Consider the following 19,590-nt stretch of genomic DNA (forward strand, 5'->3'; position numbering starts at 1 on the left):
TGGCTCCCCATCTGATTCCTAGCCCACAACATGGCTCCCCATCTAATTCCTAGCCCACCGCATGGCTCCCATATTATTCCTAGCCCACAGCATGGCTCCCCATCTCATTCCTAGCCCACCGCATGGCTCCCATCTTATTCCTAGCCCACAACCTGGCTCCCCATCTCATTCCTAGCCCACAGCATGGCTCCCCATCTCTTTCCTAGCCCACAGCATGGCTCCCATCTCATTTCTAGCCCACAGCATGGCTTCCATCTCACTCCTAGCCCACCGCATGGCTCCCATCTCATTTCTAGCCCACAGCATGGCTCCCATCTCAGTCTCAAAACGGGGGGAGGCACCCCGTTGGCAACAGGCTAGAGATATCTGGCTATCCCGTGTTTTGAGACTCGTAACTGAGGCTCCACGGACTCTTGTTTTGCATATTTAAATTTTTGGGGGCATCAGTGGAGACTCTTGATTGAGTACTTCATTGGAATTTTTTTCGCTGTTCTCCTTGAGTTCAGTGATTACTGTGTTTTGTTTGTTATATAGGACAGAACAAAACAACACATGTAGTGATCCATAACATAATACTACACTAGAGAATGATTCTTATTCTCTGCATTCTCTAGTGTAGTATTATGTTATGGATCACTACATGTGTTGTTTTGTTCTGTCCTATATGAATGAATTCAATTGTGTAATTGTCTACTAATTTGCATAAGTGGGCGGGGCTGGCACCCTTTTTCTACCTCTCTCTAACTATTTAAATCCCCTGTTTGTTACTGTACCCCATGCACTGTATGTGATGAAGAGAGCTTAGGCTCTGGAAACGCGTTATATTTGTGCTATCTGAAATAAACACTTCTTATTGCTTTCACCTAAAAACTTTGGTCCCATGACTTTGTGAAGACAGCGCTGGTGTTTCCAAGGAGTTTGGCAATTTTTCCTTTTCCTTTCCTGCAATTTTGCACGGGCCCCCACTTAGGGAGCATCCTGGCGTGCTACTCCATACTAGTTTGCAGTCTTCAGCACCAGGACCATTCGGACTCTACTTCGGTACCCCATTTCAGGGGTGATATGCATTAAGCCCAAGTGGCAACAAGGTGAGCCTCCTACTTACCTCACCTTCCTTCTACCTTACTGTACGGTATCACACGAGGCGCTGCCTCTTGCCTATTTTCTTTTTCCTCTACTATTTAGCCCACAGCATGGCTCCTATCTCATTCCTAGCCCACAGCATGGCTCCTATCTCATTCCCCAACATGACTTTGCATCTAATTCCTGGCCCCAGTATGGCTCACAATCTCATTCCTGGTCCTTAGCATGTCTTTCCTTCTTACTCCCATTTCAAACATAGTCTCCCATATCATTTCTGCAACATGGCCCTGGACATTGAGTCCACCGACAAATAATGATCAAAAGCCAAATGGCACTCTTTCCCTTTGGAGGTCGGCCTTGTGCCAGCACTTTTTGTCCACATATGGGGTATTTCCGTAATCAGGAGAAATCAGGAGATTTAGTTGAAGATAACAAGGCAGAAAGTTTGCTTCACAAGTAGATACAAGGGATAAAAGACCATAGAATTAAAATAACATTTAATTGTATACATTTGGTCAGATGACCCACATAGAGCCAAAATGTACCTGGTTTTTAAGGTTAAAGAAACAGTCATCTTGGTGGATTCAGATAACCTCATTCACTTGGTAAGAAGAAATGAATGGAAACATATGGTTACTTGTAGTCTGGAGTTAAATGCCTTTCATCTTGAGACACCGCTGTTGGGAAAATATTCATCTTCTCTCTACCCCCCCCCCCTTTCTCCAAGACAGGGGCACCAAAAGGAACAGGCAAACCAACATATCCCTTTGTTTTCTTCCATGATCATCTGTCAGAATATTTGCCAGTACTGCCAAACACGTTTGCTCTAATATGAATGGTGACCATTGGTGATCAATGGTAAGAGTCTGAAAGTTTTCCAAATATTCAATAATCTTTATATAATTGTTATCGTTATATACTTACAAGATATGATTAGATCATGTGTCAATCTCTACGATAGGACTAAGGGTTCTGGCCGAAGCCATTATAGTGGATCTGATACTGAACATCTGGTCAACATTTTCCGAAATGCTCTTTTCACGTCATTATTCCTCAGGCTGTATATGAAAGGATTCAATACGGGTATAACAGCCCCATAAACTATAGAAATATATTTTATATTTGCTAGGTTATTTTTTCCTTGTCCCATGTACGTGGTCATATTTGTTCCATAATGAAGAAAAACAACCGTCAGGTGGGAGGTGCAGGTAGAAAACGCCTTTGATCGGCCATCTGCTGAGCTGATTTTTAACATTGATACAATGATACAAAGATAAGAGACCACAATGAGAATGAATGGCAGGAACACAAAGAGTACACTGCCAATGAACATAGTTAGTTTATAGAAGGGGACGTCTCCGCACACCAGCTCTCGAATCACTAAACTCTCACAAGTGAAGTGGTCCACCTTGTTACCCCTACAGAACACAAATGGCTTCAGTATAGACGGAGTTATGGTCACTAATATATTTGCTGCCCATATAATGACCATAAGGTATTTACATCTCCTCCAGCTCATAATGGTGGTGTAATGTAGGGGGAAGGATATGGCAATATAGCGGTCATAGGCCATCACCCCCAGTAACACACTCTCCGTGCCTCCTACAATCAAACCAAAGTACATCTGTGTCAGGCAACCAGCGACAGAAATTCTTCTACTTTCAGAAAATACAATAAATAAAATGTTTGGAATAGAATTGGATGAGGAGAACAAATCAATTAATGCCAAATTACAGAGGAAAAAATACATGGCCGTGTGTAACTGAGGACTGAGGATGACGGTGCAGATCAGGAGACCGTTCCCCACCATGGTCAGTAGGTACAGAGCTAGAAAACTGATGAACAGTAATATCTCCATCCCCAGGCTTGGAGGATAAGCAGTGAAGAAAAGCTCATCGGCCAAGGTTTGGTTTCCAAAATGCGAGTCATAATATTTACTTTGAAGGTTCTCAGCCTAGAAGACACACAGAGGATCGAAATAAAACAGTGTTCGGAGATCTAAAAGTTAGAAAATAAAAACAAGTTAAAAAGTACAAGAAATTAACAATTGCATGTGGAATTGGACACCTTTTAGCTTTAAAGTGACTGTACCACCAGGCCCAGGCTGAAGCGCTGGAGGCGGGCCGACCCACCCTTAGTGGGAGGAAACCCTAGCCCCTCTATGATAGGGTTCCATTGATTCTAATGGAGTCCCGTCATGGTGGGGCTGGAGTTTCCTCCCACTAAAGGTGGCCTGCCTCGCCTCCAGTGCTTCAGCCTGGGCCTGGTGGTACAGTCACTTTAACCATCTTCCCTTGGAAGTCTCGGTTAAGGTACCAAACTGCGTAGAAGACTTAAGTTTAAAGATGCCAAACCAGAGAGTATAGTGGGCACCACCCTATAACCTGAGTGCTAAACCAATGCATATAAGAAACCCAGATGGACTATGAAGAAAAAGCATATGCACAAAAAGGTAGCACATCAAGAAAAAAATCTTTATTTAAATAGCCTTACAATACACAATATATATACAAAACAGGAGCAGTAACCTAGGGAGACAAGCGCTAAATGCCACTCAACATTAAAAACACTAAAATGTCATCCTTGGTCCAGCTGGCGTCCCAGCCCGGACTCAACACCCAACCTGACCCCAGACATAGCACCCTACCTGACCCCGGATACAGCACCCTACCTGACCCTGGACACAGCACCCTACCTGACCCTGGACACAGCACCCTACCTGACCCCGGACACAGCATCCTACCTGACCCCGGACACAGCACCCTACCTGACCCCGGACACAGAACATGAGTAAAATGCAAGAAAAAATCCCCAAAACTGTTACAAAAATAATGGGTAATGCAGTGACTTATAATGAAAATGAAAAGTGTACTGAAAACAATATCACCATGTGCGGTCCAGTAGATGAAAGGATTGGTCAGGTGGGAGCAGCAAAAACATCCCACGCATTTCGCCATACCCGGCTTCCTCAGGGATGTTAGTAGCAGTAGTATAACAGCATATATATTTGAGAGCCCCAGTTACAAAGACAACCCCCAGAAACAAAATATAATTACATACCATGTGCAGCGGAACACTGTGTGTTGGACCAAATACTGGCACCATCTTGTGTATAGGGCACATGCTCCAGAGTCTCAAACACTAGAGACCAAAGAAAGAGTCTGCAAAAAGATGGCGCCCGCTATATAAACATAATAGATGGAGTGGACAATCGCTGACAACCTGAATTGTGACTCACAAGCCTGCTAGCTACAGGGCAAAGTTCACATTATAGAGAAGTAGCTTCCTAATGTATCCAGGACATAGGCCACAGAAACATGGCTGCCGTTTATAACAATCATACAGAGCTGTTATATAATGGCTGTGACACTGAACGGTACACTGAATTGCATTAGATATAGAGTTGCATAGAACGGCATACCAAATTACATATTGTAGGTGAATAAGATCCCTGAGCTCCAAGAAAATGGCTCCCGTCAATAATACTGAAATAGCTATGTAGTGTGGTCTTTCTGGACCACCAAAAGATTGTGTCCATCCAAGCTTCTATTCAGTGCATATACCCTCCCGTCTCATTTATACATTATGCTACAGTTCTAAAGCCATTGTATAACAGCTCTGTAGTGAGCTCTGTATGATTGTTATACACGGCGGCCATTTCTCTGTGGCCTATATCTTGGATACATTAGGAAGCTACTTAATGTGAACTTTGCCCTGTAGCTAGCAGGCTTGTGAGTCACAATTCAGGTTGTCAGCGATTGTCCACTCCATCTATTAATTTTATATAGCGGGCGCCATCTTTTTGTAGACTCTTATCTTTGGTCTCTAGTGTTTGAGACTCTGGAGCATGTGCCCTATACACAAGATGGTGCCGGTGTTTGGTCCAACACACAGTGTTCCCCCGTACATGGTATGTAATTATATTTTGATTGTTTCTGGGGGTTGCTTTGTAATTGGGGCTCATATATATATATATATATATATATATATATATATATATATATATATATACTGTTATACTACTGCTACTTCCCTGAGGAAGCTGGGTACGACGGCGTGGGATGTTTTTGTTGCTCCCACCTGACCAATCTTTTTATCTACTGGACCGCACATGGTGATATTGTTTTCAGTACACTTTTAATTTTTATTATTAGTCACTGCATTACCCATAATTTTTGTAATAGCTTGGGGGATTTTGTTCTTGCATTGTACTTATGTGCTGTGTCTGGGGTCGGTAGGGTGTTCAGTCCGGGCTGGGGCGCCAGCTGGACCAAGGATGACATTTTAGCGTTTTTAATGTTGAGTGGCGTTTAGGGCTTGCCTCCCTAGGTTACTGCTCCAGTTTGGATATATTTTGTGTATTGTAAGGCTATTTAAATATTATTTTAAGTTTAAAGATGAGCGAACGTTTCAAAAATTCAGTTTGGCATGTTAGCAAATGTTTGGTGTAAAATTGGGGTTCATCCAAACTGAACCTTAAATGAACCGCATTAAAACAGCTATTTTAGTGCGGTTCACAAATTTTGCTCATCCGTACTTACCTGCCTGCACTCCCCCAGTGTCCTCCTTTTCCAATATCCCCTGTAGTAGCCAAAATCCTGCTCAGCCAATAACTGACTAAGAAAGGACAGTGTTGTGTTCAACGTTTGGCTGATTTGGCTGTCATTCTTGTATTGAGAGTAACAACCTGCTCAGCCAATCACTGGCCGTGGCGCCACCCACATCTTCTGTACACACTGCTGATCCTATATAGGTATAATAAATGTTCTGCAATTACTGATGTATTGAAAGGCTGATTAGTGATGTATAACGCGCTGTACAAGGTGGATAAAGTCTGAACTAAGTTACGGTCATATGGGAAGGCTTGCCCCCCCACATCAGCCTCACTACCTGAGATCCCCCTGATCTGATCCTAGGAGTCTACTCCTCCATCTTTGTAGATATCGGGAGAGGACAGGACAAAGAGCTGGGGAAACGAGCAGCAAAGTCCCCGTTGAACAGCTGATCACCACTCAGTATTGGGGCTTTAGGGCTGTTGGTTGGTTAGTTTGAATTTCTACAAGTCTCACTATGTGCCCACCTTTAATGTAAATAATTTGGAAAAATGTACTGAATTAGGTTTAGGAAAACCAGAAGCAATCACAACCCATCGGTAAAGGGAGGAACATGCTGGATAAATACACAACGATCAGCAGCACAGAGGTGTGAGCACTAAGTATCCAAGCTAAAGCTCCGCCCATAGTTAACCCTTTAGCACCCATGCTATTTCTGATCCACATTGTTGCTCCATGTTGCTATAGATCATAGCCTGATCATGGCTGCCAGGAGACTAAAGTCAATGGCACTAACCGGCAGGAACACTGAGAAGATACACTGCAGGAACTAGAGTGACAGGCCTCTCAGCCAATCATTGACTGACTGAGACAGGATAGTGCCACTGCCAGTGATTGGCTTAGTAGGTTGTAGCTCTCCAGACAAGTCACAGCCGGCTCAACCAATCACTGGCCGCAGCGCTGACCCATCTCAGAGATTGGCTGAATGGTCTGGAGACACCAGAGATCCGGAGGACACCGAGAGAGGGCAGACGGGTGTGAATACCTTTTCTTTTTTAGATGTGCGGCTGCCATCTTTACTAGCTCGTTCCAAACTTTGCAAAGTTTGGAACAAATCTAATTTTGGAAGATTTGGTTCGCTCATCTCTAGTTGAGATTAATCACGTGTAACATGGCTCCAGTATTTTCCTCGTGCAGGTGCGGACCTGTGTATTTCAAACAAGTCAAATATAGATGAGTGAATGTTTCGAAGATATTTGGTTCTGCAGCTTTGCTGAACTTTAACAATGGTTCAGATGAAGTAAACTGCCCAAGATTGGAGTTCACGCCAGACTGAACTTTAAAGGGGTACTCCTATCCATGTCAGGAACCGTCCAGACCACAAGAGGTCGCTTAAAAGTTACAGGCAAAACAATGTAATCGGAGTTATGACAGTATCGCCAGCTCACCTGTCAGTGAAAAAAACAAAACAAAAACATTTTGACAGGTAACAGGGACATGGTAAAAATTTTTATTGGTTAGGGTCTCATTGCTGACACCTCTACCGATCAGGAGAAAAGCTGGAAAACTGGGAGACATATGCGGCCCTCTAGCACGCTATTGCTTTTCAAGCTCTCCCAATGTGTCCAGGACCACTGTACACAGCAGGCCAATGGCCCAATCTCTGCCTATCTTAAAATATTCATGTCTACTTACCAGTACTCGGCCCCTAAAGGTCTGTGCCCATACCTGCATCCTTCCCGATGGTTGACAACAAAGCAGTCCTTTATTCCCGCTGTCAGTCTCTTAAATCCCACATGGTGATGACTTAATGCCGCTCACTGACCTACAGAACCTGTGGTAAAACAGAACCACATATACAAGGTTATAAAAGATCAACCTACAGAAATGTCCACTAAATCTAGCGTCCCTCCTAATCATGTACAGAACGGTAACCGGCTGTCTACTACGTAACTACAAGTGTTGAGTGAGCATGCTCGATTAAACATAGTGCTCTATCATACATCAGGGTGCTCGAACGAACTTGCTGCTTGGGTGCTCTGATTTTAAAAAAGCTTGTTAAAAGACATGGGGGGGGGGATTTATCAAACTGGTATAAAGTAGAATGATCTTAGTTGCCCCTAGCAACCAATCAGATTCCACCTTTAATTTTTTAAAGCGTTTGTGAGGAATGAAAGGATGAATCTGATTGGTTGCCAGGGGCAACTGAGCCAGTCTCACTTTACACCATGTTTGATAAATCTCCCCTATAATGCATTCCCGCAGCCTTCTGTGGCTCCTATAGCTTCATGTACAATCACACCGGCCAATCAGTAAAGATCCCCATTTTCCCATTCATTCCTGTATCTGGTTATTTGACACCACAATAGTCAAGACCTTCGTAATTTTACAGATCCCCAATTACAAAATGTTGCAGCCAAAGCACAAAGCTACTGTAACCACCTGGACTCTTCCATCCTCTTTGTGGACTGATAAGTACTGAATATGTACCTTCGGACAGCTGCTTTTAATCCGAGATCTGTCCTGGGGTCCGTTTGGCAGGTGACGCAGTTATTGTCCTAAAAAACAACTTTTAAAATTTTAGCCCTGTACCCAACGGCCGGGGCTTAGAGTATCTATGCCCTAACTTTGTACCACCCCTCCGTCCCTCCTCCGCACCCTATTCATCATTAGGAATGCCACTGGAACCTTTACTCCTGTCTAAACATTGCACAGGTGCCTTAACAATTCAGCCCATGTACCGTGCTGACACAGGTGGGGAATAGGAGACAATCTGCCTGGAGCATTCCTAATGATGAGGAGGGCGAGGAGGAGGGACAGAGAGGTTGTGCCAGCCTAATGCATACACAATCTAAGCCACGCCCGTTGGGCACAGGGCTGCAAGTTTACCAGTTATTTTTTTATGACAATAACTGCATCACTTGTTGAATAGACCCCTAAGACATATCTTGGATTAAAAGCAGCTATCCAAAGGTACAAGTGGTTTGGGGGGTAGGGAGGGCAGATTGTGGGTACAGAGTCACTTTAAACATCTGCAGGACAACATTTAAGACACTCTAGTTGACCTCTTTGATGGTGCTCTAGGAGATGGAAGTGTTCTAGCATGGGTTGTAACCTTCTATATTAAATGACTTTTTAATATGAAGTACAGGAAAAACCCATTAAACCATAAGTGTCTCTCTATAATCAATGTATATACTAACATCCTTGGCTGACGTTCCTGGATATCCTAGAAGGTGCAGCAGGCAGAAGAGTGGCCAGCTTTACTGACTATAGATTCTGAGAATCTTCAGATAACATTACTAGGGCTTGGACCAGAGCTGGATACAGTCAGTATTTGAGGTGCTCTTAGGACCCAGCTGAAGCAACTTTAAAATGTCAGTGTCATTAAAACTTTCAAAGTCTAAATCAAAAGAAGACGTCTAAAATTTACATTTATTATTTTTATACTTACTGTATCCAGGTCCAGTCTCCTGAAGGCAGATATATAACAGCTATTCTTACTGTATCCAGGTCCGGTCTCCTATAGGCTGCTATATATCAGCTATACTTACTGTATCCAGGTCCAGTCTCCTGAAGGCTCCTATATAACAGCTATACTTACTGTATCCAGGTCCAGTCTCCTGAAGGCAGCTATATAACAGCTATTCTTACTGTATCCAGGTCCAGTCTCCTGACGGCAGCTATATAACAGCTATACTTACTGTATCCAGGTCCAGTCTCCTGAAGGCAGCTATATAACAGCTATTCTTACTGTATCCAGGTCCAGTCTTCTGAAGGCAGCTATATAACAGCTATACTTACTGTATCCAGCTCCAGTCTCCTGAAGGCAGATATATAACAGCTATTCTTACTGTATCCAGCTCCAGTCTCCTATAGGCTGCTATATATCAGCTATACTTACTGTATCCAGGTCCAGTCTCCTGAAGACGGCTATATAACAGCTATACTTACTGTATCCAGGTCCAGTCTCCTGAAGACGGCTATATAACAGCTATACTTACTGTATCCAGGTCCAGTCTCCTGAAGGCAGCTATATAACAGCTATACTTACTGTATCCAGGTCCAGTCTCCTTGAGGAAGCTATATAACATCTATACTTACTGTATCCAGGTCCAGTCTCCTGAAGACGGCTATATAACAGCTATACTTACTGTATCCAGGTCCAGTCTCCTGAAGGCAGCTATATAACAGCTATACTTACTGTATCCAGGTCCAGTCACCTGAAGGCGGCTATATAACAGCTATACTTACTGTATCCAGGTCCAGTCACCTGAAGGCTGCTCTTTAAAGCTACTCTTTACCCACAATCTGACACCCCTAAACCATGTGTACCTTCGGATAGCTGCTTTTAATTCAAGATCTGTCCTGCGGTCCGATCGGTAGGGGATGCAGTTATTGTACTAAAAAAACAACTTTTAAACTTGCAGCCCTGTGCCCAACGGGGGAGTATCTGTGCTCTAACTTTGCACCACCCCTCCGTCCCTCCTCTACACCCTCTTTATCATTAGGAATGCTCCAGGCAGATTGTCTCCTATTCCCCATCTTTGTCAGCACAGCATATGGGCTGAATCCTTAAGCAACTGTGCAATGTTCAGCATGGAGAAAATGTTCCAGTGGCATTCCTAATGATGAAGAGGGTGGGGAGGAGGGACGGAGGGGTGGTGCAAAGTTAGGGCACAGATACTCCCCCGTTGGGCACGGCTGCAAGTTTAAAAGTTTTTTTTTTTTTTTAGTACAATAACTGCATCACCTGCTAAACGGACCCCAGGACAGATCTTGGATTAAAATCAGCTATCCGAAGGTACAAGTGGTTTGGGGGGGTCATCAGAGCACATCCGGCGGGTACTTAAGTAACCAAGAAAAGGAGCATCCTCTACTCCTAGAGGAAAGAAGGTTTTATGATCAGCACAGACACAGATTTTAACTGTAAGAGCAGTGAGACTATGGAACTCTCTATATTCTTTACTGTACGAGCAGTGAGACTATGGAACTCTCTATATTCTTTACTGTTAGAGCAGTGAGACTATGGAACTCTATATTCTTTACTGTACGAGCAGTGAGACTATGGAACTCTCTATATTCTTTACTGTAAGAGCAGTGAGACTATGGAACTCTCTTTATTCTTTACTGTACGAGCAGTGAGACTATGAAACTTTCTGCCACATGATGCTGTCATGGCTGATTCATTATATAAGTACAGGGGAGGGCTGGATGCTTTTCTATAAATATAATATTACAAGTTTTAGACACTATAGTACATGTGATAGGACGCTGATCCAGGGATTATTCTGATCGCCATTGGAGTCGGGAAGGAATTTTCTTCCTGTGATGGGACAGTTGTCATATGCCTCATAGGGGTTATTTGCCTTCCTCTGGATCAACACAGTAGCTTTTCTCAAGGTTTAACATGATAAACTCTTGTCTTGTTTCAACCTGAATCTGCATCATTTTTGTGTCCTGTTTCTCCATTATTTAATATAAACCACAATTCTCTCCTATAATTCCACCAGTACAACCAGTACAATAACCAGCAAGGTGGAAATAGCTAGAGATGATGGTGACAAATTCTTCTGACCCCTGACCCCTCCAGTGTGGAGGACATTTCATCTACCACAAACTCTGTAAGATAGAAGTGTGATCTGGAAGCTACCATCTACATGCATGGCGTCTCCAGTCTCCCTCTTCTTGCTATAAGAACAATCACGGCATTGAAAGCAGATTTTATTAGATAGATAGGAAACCTCTGAGACTGAGCGCAGCGTCTGGGATTTTCTTATTAATATGTTTTTCATTCTATTAATCAATATGAATTATTTCCCCTCTAGAATAAGAAAGTCTCTGAGTGACGCAGAAATAGTAGGAACCTCTACAGAACCACTTATAGTCGTATAGATTTTCCAAATGTGTAGAAAAAAGTTTGAAAAACAACTAAACACTAAAGATAAGCGAATAGTGAAATATTTGAAAGTTCAAAATTCGATTTGAATAGAACGGGATGTTCAACTATTCGATCGAATATCAAATCCCATTAAAGTCCATAGGAGACAAATGCTCATTTCTTGGAAACCTAAATTTGAATTGGAGGTCACTAAGTCCATAAAGATATCTTTAAAAATGATGCAAACACCTCTGGGTGCAAATGGGAAAGCAGGGAAGCAGTACAACACCACTATCACAGGGAAGCGGTATTACTCCACTATCAAAGGGTGCAGTACAACACCACTATCACAGGGAGCGGTATTACTCCACTATCAAAGGGTGCAGTAAAACACCACTATCACAGGGAAGCGGTATTACTCCACTATCACAGGGAGCAGTATTACACCACTATCACAGGGAGCAGTATAACACCACTATCACAGGGAAGCAGTATTACACCACTATCACAGGGAGCAGTATAACACCACTATCACAGGGAGCAGTATTACACCACTATCACAGGGAGCGGTATTACACCACTATCACAGGGAGCAGTATAACACCACTATCACAGGGAGCAGTATTACACACTATCACAGGGAAGCAGTATTACACCACTATCACAGGGAAGCAGTATTACACCACTATCACAGGGAGCGGTATTACACCACTATCACAGGGATCGGTATTACACCCACTATCACAGGGAAGCAGTATTACACCACTATCACAGGGAAGCAGTATTACACCGCTATCACAGGGAAGCAGTATTACACCGCTATCACAGGGAAGCAGTATTACACCACTATCACAGGGAAGCAGAATTACACCACTATCACAGGGAAGCGGTATTACTCCACTATCAAAGGGTGCAGTACAACACCACTATCACAGGGAGCGGTATTACTCCACTATCAAAGGGTGCAGTAAAACACCACTATCACAGGGAAGCGGTATTACTCCACTATCACAGGGAGCAGTATTACACCACTATCACAGGGAGCAGTATAACACCACTATCACAGGGAGCGGTATTACACCACTATCACAGGGAGCAGTATAACACCACTATCACAGGGAGCAGTATTACACACTATCACAGGGAAGCAGTATTACACCACTATCACAGGGAAGCAGTATTACACCACTATCACAGGGAGCGGTATTACACCACTATCACAGGGATCGGTATTACACCCACTATCACAGGGAAGCAGTATTACACCACTATCACAGGGAAGCAGTATTACACCGCTATCACAGGGAAGCAGTATTACACCGCTATCACAGGGAAGCAGTATTACACCACTATCACAGGGAAGCAGAATTACACCACTATCACAGGGAAGCAGTATTACACCACTATCACAGGGAAGCAGTATTACACCACTATCACAGGGAAGCAGTATTACAGCACTATCACAGGGAAGCAGTATTACACCACTATCACAGGGAAGCAGTATTACACCACTATCACAGGAAAGCGGTATTACACCACTATCACAGGAAGCAGTATAACACCACTATCACAGGGTGCAGTATTACACCACTATCACAGGGAGCTGTATTACACCACTATCACAGGGAGCGGTATTACACTACTATCACAGGGAAGCAGTATTACACCACTATCACAGGGAAGCGGTACAACACCACTATCACAGGGAAGCGGTATTACACCACTATCACAGGGAAGCAGTATTACACCACTATCACAGTGAAGCAGTATTACACCACTATCACAGTGAAGCAGTATTACACTACTATCACAGGGAAGCAGTGTTACACTACTATCACAGGGAAGCAGTAATACACCACTATCACAGGGAAGCAGTAATACACCACTATCACAGGGACCGGTATTACTGGTATTAGCGGTCCCCGGCATTAATAAAGCTCCATGTAGTACTTAAAGGGGTACTCCGGCGCTGATAAAAAAAACAGGTTCCTAGTCTTAATTTTTTTCTTCACTTTCTGGTTTGGGCTTTCCCATGATGTTAGATGGCTTACAGCTTGCTCAGCCAATCAGAGCTGAGCAAACTGAGTCATCTGAAAAAGGGAGGTTGGCTTAACAGGGCTTAGACCCGCCCCCCTCTTGATTATGTTATTGTCCCAAAATGGCTGCCACAGAGCAGCCTGGGGTCAATATTCATTAGTTAAGAATGAGTTTACTTTACTTCCTGGTTGGGGGTTGGGGGGGAAAAGATAGAGAAGGGTGACAGATAGGTGATTGAAGCATATTACAGTTATATAACTTTGTAATGTGTTTCAATTACTAGGAAAAAGCTTTTCACTGGAGTACCCCTTAATATTTAATACAGCAAATTTTCATTCTAATCAAGCTATTTTTCATTTACAATAGCATAATTGAAACGGATAAATGCTTTTTATTACAGTATATTTAATAGAAAAGCATTTATTTGTTTTAATTATGCTATTGTAAATTAAAAATAGCTTTATAAGAATGAAAATTTATTTTATTAATTAAATTTAACCCTTAGAGGACCAGGCCAATTTAAATGTTTGCGTTTGCGTTTTTCCCTCCTTGTTCTTAAAAGTCCATAGCATTTGCATTTTTTTACCTAGAAACCCACATGAGACCTTATTTTTTGCATCACTAATTGTACTTTGCAATGACAGGCTGAATTTTTTCATAAAGTACACTGCAATAGCAGGAAAAAATTCAATGTGTGGTGAAATAAAATAAAAAATAAACACATTTCTTTCATTTAATTTCACGCAATTCACCCTGGGGTAAAACTGTTATATATGTTCCTCAAGTCATTACAATTACAACGATATATAACATGTATAACTTTCAGTGTATCTGATGGCGTGTAAAAAATTCAAATATATGTTCCTTAAAACCGCTCCATTCCCCGGCTTATAGCGCTTTTATCCTTTGGTCTATGGGGCTGTATGATGTGTCATTTTTTGCGCCATGATGTGTTCTTTCTATTGGTACCTTGATTGCGCATATGCGACTTTTTCATAGCTTTTTATTTAAATATTTCTGGATTTGATGCGACAAAAAATGCGCAATTTTGCACTTTGTTTTCTTTTGTTGCGCTTACGCCGTTTACCGTGCGAGATCAGTAATGTGATTAATTTATAGTTACGCACGCGGCGATAGCAAACATGTTTATTTATTTATTTTTATTTATAACCTGGGAAAAGGGGGGTGATTCAAACTTTTATTAGGGGAGGGGGATTTTTATTGATAATACATTTTTTTTTTTTTTACACTTATACTAGAAGCCCCCCTGGGGTTAGGGTTATTCCCCCTGGGGTTAGGGTTATTCCCCCTGGGGGACTTCTAGCATAGATATGCAGCATAGATCGATGAGATAGGCACATTTATTGCTGCTGCAGGCGGAAGCAATCGAGTGCCGAGCCGGGATCAGTGCCATTACGGCGCTGAGCCCCGGCAGAGAAGGATGTGTGGATCGCTCCTCCGGGACAACGTCCCGGAGGATCGATCCACCCCAGTAGACACCAGGGAGCGGCTGCATCAAGTAATCGGAGGCAGCTGTCAACTTTGACAGCTGCATCCGATTACTTTATTAGCGGGCACGGCGATCGCACCGTGCCCGCTAATAGCCACGTCCCGGGCTATGAGCCGCGCGGCCCTGCTCTGAACACATGGAGGCAGCCCTGGACGTACGGGTACGTCCAGGGTCGCCTAAGGGTTAGGTTTTATATGGAGCTGTATTAATGCCAGGGATCGCTAATACCGGTAATACAGCTCTATGTGATACTTTAGATTTATTTAAAACAGCAAATGTTTTTCTAATTATGCTATTTTTTTCATCACAATAGCAATATTAGGATAAACATTTTGTTTTATATGGCTGATTGGCTGGGCGGACATATAAGGAGCCGGAGCTGTCACACTGAACTCATTGTGCGGGCTCTGGCAAAGAGAGAAGACCTCGAAGGGTGAGTAGAAAGCTCCCCCTGCTCCCATGCACAACACCCATCCCAGCAAGGAAGGGGGATCATTTAACCCCTTCCTTGTTTGTATGGGTGCAGTGGGATATCAGTATGGCCCCCAAGGGGTTAAGTGCTGACCCTTACTTAACCCCCTGGGGGCCAGATTGTTCAGTATGGCACCCGAACGGTTAAGGTGGATCCAATGCAGCCTCCCTTTACCCCTTGGGTGCCACACTGTAATCAGTAATCTGTAAAGATGCCGCATGCTGCAAGGTGCAGAACACCGCTCACAATGATGGGTGTTGTGTTACTGTTTGTGTGTTGTTGTTTTTTTTTTCCTCCCTTTTTGTTTTTCAGATATCGATATCCTGTGGATTACGGCGGACTATTTTGATGATCGATGGCATTGTTTTTTTAAAATACAATGGTCAACAAGGGGTGTGGGGGGGGTTTTATTTGAATTTAAAAAAATCTCTTGTGCCTTGTGTTTATCTCTTTACTATATAGACTTAGTAAGGAAGCTGTCTAATAGACGGAATGTAATAGTGAGCCGGGGCCTAGTGTTAGCAGGTATAAAATGGCTAACACTAACCCCCCCCCCCCCCCCCCCCATTATTATCCCAGTACCCAATGTTACAAGGGGTACTGGGAAGAGCCGAGTGCCATTGGTCTCAGAGTGTCAAAATTGGCGCTCCTGGACTGGGTGGCAGCAGGCTGGTAATATTTAGGCTGGGAAGGGTCAAAACACATGGCCCTTCCCACCCTGGTGCTTCTAGGCTGCAGTTGTTTTGTTTTTAACCCGGCTGGTTATAAAAATAGTAGGGACCCTAAGGGTTTTTTTTTTTACTATCCATTTATTTAAAAGAAAAAAAAAGCATAGAGTCCCCCCTATTTACTGGGTTAAAATCCAAACAGCAGCAGCCTAGTAGTACCAGGGTGGCAAGGGCCATTTATTTTGGCCCTCCCCAGCCTAATATTTACAGCCTGCTGCCACCCAGTCCAGGAGCGCCAATTTTGACGCTTCGGGACTGCTGGTACCCGGCTCTTCCCAGTACCCCTAGTGGCATTGGGTACTGGGGTAATAATGGGGGGGTTAGTGTTAGGCCTTTTATACCGGCTAACACTAGGCCCCAACTTAGTAATGGATTCCGTCTATTAGACGGCTTCCACTACTAAGTCTATATAGTAAAGAAATAAACACAAGGCACAAGTGAATTTTTTTAATTCAAATAAAAACACTCCCACTGCCCTTGTTCACCATTTTATTAAAAAAAATCCCCAAAAAACGCTGGTAATCGACGTAGTCCACTGAATATGCCGTAATGCACAGGATAGCGATATCTGAAAAGCAAAAAGGGGGAAACACACACAAAAAAAACGCACAAACAGGAGCACAACACCCATCATTGTGAGCAGGGTTGTGCACCTTACAGTATGCAACATCTTTACAGTTCGCTGCTTACAGTGTGGCATCAAAGGGGTTAGGGGAGGATGCATTGCAACCCCCTTAACCCTTTTGGTGCCATACTAAACAATCTGGAACCCAGGGGGTTAAGTAAGGGTTCCCACGTAACCCCTTGGGGCCAGACTGATATAACACTGCACCCATACCAGCAAGCAAGAGGTTAAGTGACCCCCCTTTCTTGCTGGGATGGGTGTAGTGAAGGGGGGGGAGCTTTCTACTCACCGTCTGAAGTCTTCAGCACCTGTCTCTCTTTTCCAGGTGCCGCTGGACAGCCGCACAGCCTGTGATTGGTCACTCTCCAGATAAGTTACAGCCCGCTTACCCAATTACAGGCTGCAGTCACTGATTGGCTAAGCGTCTCAGTCAATCAGTAACTGAGAAAGACAGGACTGCAGAGGAGGCCAAAGATGACGCCACGGGAGCACAGATGCGGTGAGTGGACTTTGTAAAATAGTTGTATATCTGTTTTAGTAAAGTTAATTTAGATTTGAATATTTGATCGAATTAGAATCTTTCAAGCAGTTTCATATTCGATCAAGTACTGTTTGCTCATCTCTACTAAACAACTAATAACTAAAATAAATATATTTTAAGTGCTTAAAATGGTGAAACATTGAATTTTTTCCCTATAATATACAAAATTACAATTATATATGACTATAATTATACAACCGACAAAGACCCGTAAATGATGCACACTCGTCTGCTGTAAAAAGAAAACCTTAGCCATGCTAGGGGCCCTGTTACAGGAGCCATGCGTAGGCTGCAGACTATGATCCGTGATCTCGGGGATCGGTGCTCATTGTCTTTACAAGACTCCATCAGTCGTGAGGGCGACCACACAAATAAGCGCTGTATCGGTCCTGTGGTTTATTAAATACATCACTAATCACTACTCAAGACCGAAAGCTGCATGACCTTCCTCTTAATTTGGCTCCTCCTGGCTCCCATCTCATTCCTAGCCCACAGCCTTGCTCCCCATCTCATTCCTAGCCCACAGCCTTGCTCCCCATCTCATTCCTAGCCCACCGCATGGCTCCCCATCTCATTCCTAGCCCACAGCATGGCTCCCATCTCATTCCTAGCCCACAGCATGGCTCCCATCTCATTCCTAGCCAACAGCCTTGCTCCCCATCTCATTCCTAGCCCACAGCATGGCTCCCATCTCATTCCTAGCCCACAGCATGGCTCCCCATCTCATTCCTAGCCCACAGCATGGCTCCCATCTCATTCCTAGCCCAAAGCATAGCTTCCATCTCACTCCTAATCCCCAGCATGGCTCCCATCTCATTACTAGCCCAAAGCATGGCTTCCCATCTTATTCCCAGTCCCCAGCATGGCTCCCATCTCATTCCTAGCCCAAAGCATGGCTCCCATCTCATTCCTAGCCCACAGCATGGCTCCCATCTCACTCCTTATCCCCAGCATGGCTCCCCATCTCATTTTTAGCCCACAGCATGGCTTCCATCTCATTCCTAGCCCACAGCATGGCTCCCATCTCATTCCTAGCCTACAGCATGGCTTCCCATCTCATTCCTAGCCCACAGCATGGCTCCCCATCTTATTCCTAGTCCCCAGCATGGCTCCCATCTCATTCCTAGTCCCCAGCCTGGCTCCCCATCTCATTCCTAGCCCACAGCATGGCTCTCCATCTCATTCCTAGCCCACCTCATGGCTCCCCATCTCATTCTTAGCCCACAACATGGCTTCCATCTCATTCCTAGCCCACAGCATGGCTCCCCATCTCATTCCTAGCCCACCGCATGGCTCCCCATCTCATTCTTAGCCCACAGCATGGCTTCTATCTCATTCCTAGCCCACAGCATGGCTCCCATCTCATTCCTAGCCCACAGCATGGCTCCGCATCTCATTCCTATCCCACCGCATGGCTCCTCATCTCATTCCTAGTCCCCAGCATGGTTTCCATCGTATTCTTAGCCCACAGCATGGCTCCCCATCTCATTCCTATCCCACAGCATGGCTTCCATCTCATTCCTAGCCCACAGCATGGCTCCCATCTCGTTCCTAGCCCACCGCATGGCTCCCCATCTCATTCCTAGCCCACCGCATGGCTCCCCATCTCATTCCTAGTACCCAGCATGGCTCCCCATCTCATTCCCAGCCCACCGCATGGCTCCTCATCTCATTCCTAGTCCCCAGCATGGTTTCCATCGTATTCCTAGCCCATAGCATGGCTCCCCATCTCATTCCTAGCCCACAGCATGGCTCCCATCTCATTCCTAGCCCACAGCATGGCTCCCATCTCATTCCTAGCCTACAGCATGGCTTCCCATCTCATTCCTAGCCCACAGCATGGCTCCCCATCTTATTCCTAGTCCCCAGCATGGCTCCCATCTCATTCCTAGTCCCCAGCCTGGCTCCCCATCTCATTCCTAGCCCACAGCATGGCTCTCCATCTCATTCCTAGCCCACCACATGGCTCCCCATCTCATTCTTAGCCCACAGCATGGCTTCCATCTCATTCCTAGCCCACAGCATGGCTCCCCATCTCATTCCTAGCCCACCGCATGGCTCCCCATCTCATTCTTAGCCCACAGCATGGCTTCTATCTCATTCCTAGCCCACAGCATGGCTCCCATCTCATTCCTAGCCACAGCATGGCTCCCCATCTCA

General features: G+C 44.3%; 1 protein-coding gene across 1 annotated transcript in view; it reads right to left on the reverse strand.

Annotated features, from left to right (window-relative positions):
- Nucleotides 1-2,068: 2,068 nt before the first annotated feature.
- LOC138795342 (olfactory receptor 13C9-like) overlaps nt 2,069-19,590 on the reverse strand; it is a 29,712-nt gene continuing 12,190 nt past the window's right edge. The window contains exon 2 of the mRNA XM_069974329.1: nt 2,069-3,037. Coding sequence (XP_069830430.1) covers nt 2,069-3,037 — 969 coding nt within the window. The remainder of the gene's footprint in view (nt 3,038-19,590) is intronic.

The sequence above is a fragment of the Dendropsophus ebraccatus genome, chromosome 6 (assembly GCF_027789765.1).
Source record: "Dendropsophus ebraccatus isolate aDenEbr1 chromosome 6, aDenEbr1.pat, whole genome shotgun sequence".
In the NCBI taxonomy this organism is placed as follows: domain Eukaryota; kingdom Metazoa; phylum Chordata; class Amphibia; order Anura; family Hylidae; genus Dendropsophus; species Dendropsophus ebraccatus.